Raw genomic sequence first — 8,636 nt, forward strand, 5'->3', positions numbered from 1 at the left:
TATATATATATATATATATATATATATATATATATATTTATCAATAGTTACTTTAAACATTTAGAGAAAAGTAAAGACATGAAAAATGATAAGACATTTACAATAAACATCTCCCACTCCAACTTAACCCTTTCGAGTCGATTAACGCATATATGCGTTTTGAGTCATTTTCTCCTGGATAACCCCGAAAAGAACTTAAATTACAATCTCAGTTTTAATCGTACAGATATGAGCAATACATCGATCGAATCTGTAAAGGGTGTAGTTTTTTTTTTTTTTTGTATACAGACATATTAACAAAAAACCTTTGTGCATTTATAAAATAAAGATAACAAACAAGGTGTGCTGTCTGCAGCCTTCGTCTCCGCTGATCGTCATGTACAAACACATCATTAAAATGAACAGTAACTCAGTGAATACTCAACGAAGAGACATGAGAGAGATATCTATAGAAAGCCTGACATGTCTACATTTAAACTAAATAAGTGCTGCCGAAAACAAATATTCTGAGATAAAGTAATCCATATGAAAACAACGCAATGTCTGTTTTTCATGTCTCCCTTCATTATATCTAATGTGACCACGCCCCCGCGCTTAACGTGCTATTCAGATTCAAACTGAAGCACGCAGCTTGAATACACCCACACAGAAGAAAAAGCAGCAAGACTGTTCTTCAAGATTTTATTTTATTTTACTCTTTGCTTCGGGATGAGATGAATAAGACATAATTCACCCCAAAAAGATGTGATGTGGTTGAGGATTTGAGAAATGGATTTCCTCAGAAAAAAAAGAATGAAGCACTTTATTCAGCAGAGATCATAAACATGAGTAAGTCTCTTTTTATTTATTTATATACTTGTACTAGTTTTCACATAACATGTAAACATTTTACTAGTTAGACTTTTTCCAAATACTTTTTCCAAACTATAATTCCTGACTAAATGTATAATCAAGTGAAACATTATGAAGTTTCAATAACAATATACAATACTATACCATTCAAAAGCTTGATGTAAATAATATAAATGTAACAAATAGAGATAACTCTAACAAATGTAAAAACAATGCAGTTCTTTCAATTTATTTCCCCTAAAATGGTAATATTCTCAGTTCTTTTTACACATTAATAATGATGAAAATAATAATGATGATAATAGTGAATGGGTTTTTTTTGGTAGAAAATAAGATTGTTAAAAGGATTTCTGAAGGATTGTGTGACTGGAGTAAGGATGGCAAAAAATTTGTTTGAAAGTAAGCTTTGATTGTTCCTAATAAACTGTTTAACTGCTCCTCTTAGTGGATATTAAATTATGTTGTGGGATAATTAAATATATTCTTAATAAACTACAAACATAAAATTATATACTTTTATTTTGTTCTCACATTCTTTCTTGTAACACCTCCCTCTCAGTGTCACAGCTGACTGAGAGGCTCATTATGCAGCTCATTATGCAGGCCTTTGTCTTCTAGGGTGTAAATCACAATGATATTCATGATAGTTGACGCCTACTCACATATGACTTTTACCAACAAAAAGTGTTTTAGAAAATTTAAATCAATATATTGTTTTCTGTGAGTGAGTGAACAAGATGATTTTCACATACTTTAAAAAGAAAAATTCTAGGCTACAAGCTCCAGTTCTCAACAGTCCCGGGAACCAATGTTATGTATGTGTTCATGGCCTTATTCAAGTGATTTAACATTTTTAGTTTTTCACTAACCATGCATAACATTTTTTTCTCAAAAATACAATCATGTACATGCATGCATTTCACATATTATTATAGCCCAGTTTGTGCTGATTACAGTGATATTAGACTTTACCCATTTAGATATTTATAAGAAACTGAAAAAAGCACAAATATCAGGGCATGACAAAACTTCTCCAGGCCCCAAAAATACCCTTAGACTCCAGAGGGTTAAAGACTCGACACAACAAGGTGGACTCAGGCCCAATACAATTATCAATCTTATACTCTATGTACGTTTTTTTATGTAACGTTTGATTATCATTTTTAATAACTATTAAAAATGATACTTCTTAGAGCTTTTCTAGATTTAACAGTTTTTTTTATAGTAAGATTTAAAATGTAAACTGATTCGCATTATGTAATACTGTAAATATATATTGTAGTGTCTATAAAAAAAATACTATAACTATAAAACAAGAAAAAAAAAGTATAAATACTAATTACAATTTCAAGTAACAAATAATTAACAAACTTACTAAAGGAAATGTATACTTACCATAGGGTTTCATTTTGTAGTCCAGGATTGCAAAACAAACCAAAAAAGCAGAACTACATTTTAATATTAGAAACAGTACTAATGGTCTTAGTTAGATGCAAGATATTAAATTAAATTAATTAAATGCATTTTGCAGATGGTTTTATCCAAAGCGACTTACAGTGCATTCAGGCTAACATTTTTACCTAACATGTGTTCCCTGGGAATCAAACCCACAACCTTGCGCTGCTAACACAATGCTCTACCACTTAAGCCACCTGAACCCTATATAAGATATATTAGCCAATGCATTTTTAAGCTATGATTCACCCACAATTATAAAAACAAAACATTAGACAACTAAACAAAACATGTTCACCACCTACCCCTTACAAAAAATAACCATGGTTTTATTATAGTAAAACTGTAGTAACCCATGGTTTTTTGGCGTATTGACTGCCATTTGTAAAACCACAGATTTACTACAAATACCATGGTTAAACTATGGTTAATATAGCAAAACCATGGTTAATTTGTGGTTACCATGGTTTAACTACAGTAACCATGGTTTTTTGGTTTTATCTGTAGTAAAACCATGGTTAATTTTCGTAAGGGACTTGCATAATGTAACGTATACAATCTTTAATTGAAAAGTATCATTAGTTCCAAAGGCCAATTACCCATTTTGATCTAGGCTGCCATAACATAAGAGTCTATCCGGACTATAAACATTTATCCCAATACTTTCATTACAATTTAAATATTGCAACAGAAATGTAGCCTGCTGTGTAGACGTTTTGTGCATTAAACCTGCATACATATGAGCCTATAGCCTATGTATTTTTGTATCCCATGTCATATTTGTACCAGACCTCAGGCCCAGGCAGCTCATTCAGCGAACCATGGAGAATTTTGCATATAATTATGTATAGTTTACTGTTATTACGACAGTAAGTAAAAATAAAGTAAATAATAAAGTGTGACCTTTAAAAGTGATAGTAAAGTACCAGTAAACAGGCCTAAGTTTTAAGGAATAAATGTTGTAACAGCTTGCCATAGCACCCACGTTTAGAGCCCTGACGTAGCCCTCCAGCGCGTGAGGAGGGGTGAGGGTGGCCCGTCGGCACGAGCGCAGACAGCAAGGAACAGCTGCAGAGAAGCTCTCGTTCATTGAATTACACCGCATAGCTCATACAATATAACTGTTTTCCGCCCAAAAAACAAATAATATCGTCCAAACCATAACCATCCAACATGGTTGACCGCGAGCAGCTGGTTCAAAAAGCCAGGCTGGCTGAGCAGGCAGAGAGATATGATGATATGGCAGCAGCCATGAAATCGGTAAGTCATTCTTTTAATTTACTCTTGGGGTTTCATTTGTTTGATGGTTTAGTTTGACCAACGATCGTTAAATAACCTATCTATCTATCTATCTATCTATCTATCTATCTATCTATCTATCTATCTATCTATCTATCTATCTATCTATCTATCTATCTGTATTTAAGAAAATACATAATTTAAAGAGGTAATATAATTTGTGTATAATACATACTATATGCTCGTAGGGTATCATAAGTTGATCATAAGTTGAGTTACAGTAAAATATGGCATGTGACGGGAGCCTTTAATATAGTGCCATATAATCATTTTTGGGGTGATGATCAATGATAAATCAGTGCTTTATTAATGAGAGTGCAGTGGATCGGGTGTAGACTGTCTGGATCTTGGGCGGTGCCTCCTATCTTACCAGAGCCCACAGTCAAATGAATGAGACAACACATGACAAATGTATAAAGATGTTTCAAACATAGCTTTCAGCATTCAGAATAAAAGAAAAGAAAAGAAAAAGAAAATCTATATTTTGCACATCATTGTTTTTAAATTGTTGCTTTGCGTAATATTCTGCATATTCATGCTCATAACACAGTGTACAGTATTTGATTTTACACTAGAAACAGGTGTTTGGTCATTGCTGTTCATCAACCAAGCATTGTATTGTCATAAATGCATTAGATATTCATCTTCCATCATCAGCATATATAAATTCCAATTTTTTTTTCACGCATCCTCACAATTTAGTTTATGCCTTCCCATATTCATTTTCCACATATAGGGAGTTATTAAGATATTTCCTCTAAACCAACGTTAGAGGCAGCAGCATTCCTTCCAGAATCTTCCATCCTTGTCATATTGCAGTAAGGTCCATGATTCAGATTGGATATTCCTTCTTGTTTCAAACCCACTGATTTATATATTATTAAAGGCAGTGTATCTCAGTGTAACGCAGTGTTAATTCATAGTGAATATTATTTCTGTGAATACTTTAACAGTATTTGAGAGGATGAACATACAGGGCACCATAATGAATTCATTCAAGGCCTTAGGGCTTCTCGAGGGGGTGAGTAGGGGAACATCTGCATCTCTAACGCTTCTTCACCATCAGCATCCTGACTATATTCTCATCCAAGCGAAGGCATTTAGGAGACTAGTTTTATACAGGATTCTGGAGATTGAGGAGGACCCCTCTGTTTCTGCTTTGTCAAGGGTTGACATCATGTTTTTTTTCTGGAGGGGTGTCGTCTAGCATCTCTTGATTGAATGGTCCTTTCCCGCGGTAAAAAGTTTCTGACTTAATAAAAAATGACACTTAGATGTGCCTCAATCCTCTTTATTCTTAAATGGCCGATAAATGATTTTCATATTGAAACAGTCATAAAGTAACTGGGTGCAAAATCTGTTAATTTACAATCTATTCTAGACCAGATGTGTTGGCACTCATTAGCAGTGTTTTACAATAAAGTCTTGATTTAATACCAAAATGTGCAATATTATATTAAGTGCATTGACTGAAAAATAGTGTAGTGACAGACAAGATCCACCCGATCAATTTTGCTGAACTGGTTGGATTATTTTACCGCCATATTACCTTGGTCTAAATCCCAAATGGCTGTTAAAAGGGAAGGTTCCCATCCTTCCAATGATTGTTGTGTATGCCAGACAGGCAGTTTTAGCTTCATGGATCAGTGGGGGAGATTTAAAAGCAGTTTGACTCTAAAGTTACTTCAGTCCTTTAGATAAAAGCCCATTTAGCCACAGACCTGATGGGAAAGTGCCCACAGGCCTCCATTATCTTGATGCGTCCGGCCAAAGAGACAAGCAGCAATAGGCCAAACTTCACATTGGATTGAGATTCTCTAGTTCTATAAATTTGTGAAAGGCTTCCTTCCATGTAAATATTTGCATGTGATTGCAACATGGCTACCTAGGTAACAAGGTAACCCATCACCCTCCACAAATATCTGTTACTATCTGTGAAAGGCATTCCAAATTAATATCGCAAAGAACCCTTGTACCCGGACATAAATAGCAATAAGTTTGTTTAAATAAAACCCTTTCATATCGTCCTTCCTCTGTTTCGTCATGAGTCCTGTCTTCCTGTCTGAGCCAGTGTTCCTGTTTCCTACTCTGATCTTTATTGATCTGTCTTTGAATTTAGTTTTCTTTGTATTCTAAGGACTTTGAAAGAATAATTTTAGCTTTTGTGGCTGGTAGCTAAAATCAAACACCTTGATCTGAAGCACATCCCATTTGAAAAGTGTTACGCTTACAAAAATAAAGGTCCTTATTGGCTTTGATGGATCCACGAAGATCCTTTAACATCCATGAAACCTCTACATTCCAAAAAAGGTTCTCTATATTGGAAAATGTTCACCACACAAAGACTCTAAAAAGGAACCACTTTTTGAGGAACCCAGAATGCGCCATCACTGCGAAAACACCCTTTTGAAACCTTTTTTTTCAAGAGAATACAGAAAACAATTTAACCCATGATATTATGTAATCGCACCACAAAGAGGTTCTGACATTTTGACTAGAAGAAGATCTGTAGTTTTGAGTGATTTATGACTAAATCAATACGGAATCAGACTCTTTTTACATACGTAGTATAGCCGTCCCAGTTTGGCAAGAGAAAAGGTCAGCGAGAAGGCCACTGTAACACATGAACTGCCGCACAGCGATCATGTTAACTTACACTGCAGCTGCCCTGGAGGGTATGTGGGAACATTTCACCTCCCGCCCCTGCCCCCTATCCTCTCCCTGCCCCCACTCTCAGCTGAAGTGATTTCACCTCTAGTGTATTGTGTAGCACTAGCGCTCTGTCATCTCACTAGATAGAGTTGGACTACTGTACAAAATGAGACGATTGCCATGGAAACTGCACTTGGCATATAGCTCGAGCTCATGGCTGCACAATGCATTCAGCCAACTGATGAAGCTCTCTGTGGATATTACCATTACGCAACTGAAAAATTAACTGTTGCACGTTCACTTTATCACTAAATGAGTTGCGTAACAAGGTTGTTATCACCTTGCTGGATGATGTACGTCTCTTTCCTCAAACAGCGTTCTATTTCCTTCCTTTTTGTAGGTAACCGAGCTGAACGAGGCCTTGTCCAACGAAGAGAGGAACCTCCTGTCCGTCGCCTATAAGAACGTCGTAGGCGCTCGGCGCTCATCCTGGAGGGTCATCTCCAGCATCGAGCAGAAGACGTCCGCTGATGGCAACGAGAAGAAGATCGAGATGGTGAGGGCCTACCGCGAGAAGATTGAGAAGGAGCTGGAGGCCGTGTGCCAAGACGTGCTCAACCTGCTGGATAACTTCCTGATCAAGAACTGCAGTGACACCCAGCACGAGAGCAAGGTCTTCTACCTGAAGATGAAGGGAGACTATTACCGTTACTTGGCCGAGGTGGCCACGGGCGAGAAGCGCTCCACCGTGGTGGAATCCTCCGAGAAGGCCTACAACGAGGCTCACGAGATCAGCAAAGAGCACATGCAGCCCACTCACCCCATCCGGCTGGGATTGGCCCTCAACTACTCGGTCTTCTACTACGAGATCCAGAACGCTCCGGAGCAGGCCTGTCATCTCGCCAAGACGGCCTTCGACGACGCCATCGCCGAGCTCGACACCCTCAATGAGGACTCCTACAAAGACTCAACCCTCATCATGCAGCTCCTCCGAGACAACTTAACACTGTGGACGAGTGACCAGCAGGATGATGAGGGTGGGGAGGGCAACAATTAAAAGTAGACAAGTTCTCGATCTAGAAACATAAAAATGGCTGGTGGACTTTGGCAGCAGCTTTTGCCATGGTTTCCTCTGCAGCAGCAGTTCTTTATTTTTCCACGAGTTAAAAGAAAAAAATATCAAGGGTCGTAAAGGGGGGGCTAAAGTCCTAGTTTGAATATATACAGAAATATATATATAGTTGAATGGGCCTCCCTCTTCTTGGTTCTCTTTGACATTTGCCAAAACCACTGAAATGTCAGTCAATCAGCCGGAAACGGTCGTTGTTGGTTGGGAATGGCAGCCTCACACTGGCATATGGACTGATGTATTTCAAAGGGATGCTGCTTATTTATGTTTTGGGTAGTAGAAAAGCATTTAAAAAAAGAGGGTAAGGTGGCGTTCGAAGAGTATAAATAGTATTAAATGGTTCCAGTATTAGTCACGAGTTGATCTGTTTGAATCACCCTGTATGCGCTCAATTAACTGAACTGGAAAATCGATTTAAATAGCTATTAGATGGAAGTGTGTTGAATAAGATTGTGTTCTTTTGAATGCACCAAAAGAGGGAAAGTTTAGTCATTGTCATATATTCATCACAGGCTGATACTACTGGAACCATTGACTTTTTTGAAGGACAGGTTGGGGAAAAGGCAGAGACTGATCTGGTTAAAAAAAGAAAAAAAAAATAGAAAACAGGAAAATATTGCAGCTTCAAAGTTTGTGGTTTACTTCTGTGTTTAACTTATTTTTGCACTTGCCAAGTATACTGTTTTGTCAGTGTAAGATAATTACAACAATACTATCAATGATTCAATATTGTGCATGCTGGTGATGTATTTATACAATAGCTTGACTTTATTAACTTATATCTTGGATGTTATGTATTCCTATAATTGAAAAGTAAACTGGCTTCATATTGTTTGTTTATAATTGATCAGTTTTCGTTTCGATTCGCTATTCGAAAATTGTGATTGTTGACAATAAATCGATCTGTTATGGGCATTACCGTTGTGACATGGAATGTTTTTTCTTTAGCTAGGCTGACTTTTGAAAAAGAATACTGATCACTGATGTACCAGTGTGTTTCTTGGTAAATTGTAACCATGTCATTGTTAAGCAATATTTTGCTCTTCAAACAATATATGAGTGCTCTTCTTGTCATATTATGCACATTGAACGTGTGGTTTAAACAACAGTGACGTTACCGAATCAGTGTTTCCATGACCGATTCAGAACATGGACCTTAAATTGTCTTTGGCAGTATTTCTAAATTAATTTCTTTGCATTTTCCTTTTTTTTATTTTACTTTTAGCTGTATCCTGAGTGACAATATCTT

At 36.8% G+C, this 8,636-nt stretch overlaps 1 protein-coding gene across 1 annotated transcript; it reads left to right on the plus strand.

Moving 5' to 3' along the window:
* The first annotated feature begins 3,321 nt into the window (after positions 1-3,321).
* On the plus strand, positions 3,322-8,302 carry ywhag2 (3-monooxygenase/tryptophan 5-monooxygenase activation protein, gamma polypeptide 2). The gene is made up of 2 exons (XM_052576066.1): positions 3,322-3,567; positions 6,659-8,302. Exons 1-2 carry the CDS (start codon positions 3,481-3,483, stop codon positions 7,313-7,315), a joined length of 744 nt encoding a protein of 247 aa, XP_052432026.1. The 5' UTR covers positions 3,322-3,480; the 3' UTR covers positions 7,316-8,302.
* Positions 8,303-8,636: the final 334 nt, after the last annotated feature.

The sequence above is a fragment of the Carassius gibelio genome, chromosome B15, assembly GCF_023724105.1.
Source record: "Carassius gibelio isolate Cgi1373 ecotype wild population from Czech Republic chromosome B15, carGib1.2-hapl.c, whole genome shotgun sequence".
NCBI classification, from domain to species: domain Eukaryota; kingdom Metazoa; phylum Chordata; class Actinopteri; order Cypriniformes; family Cyprinidae; genus Carassius; species Carassius gibelio.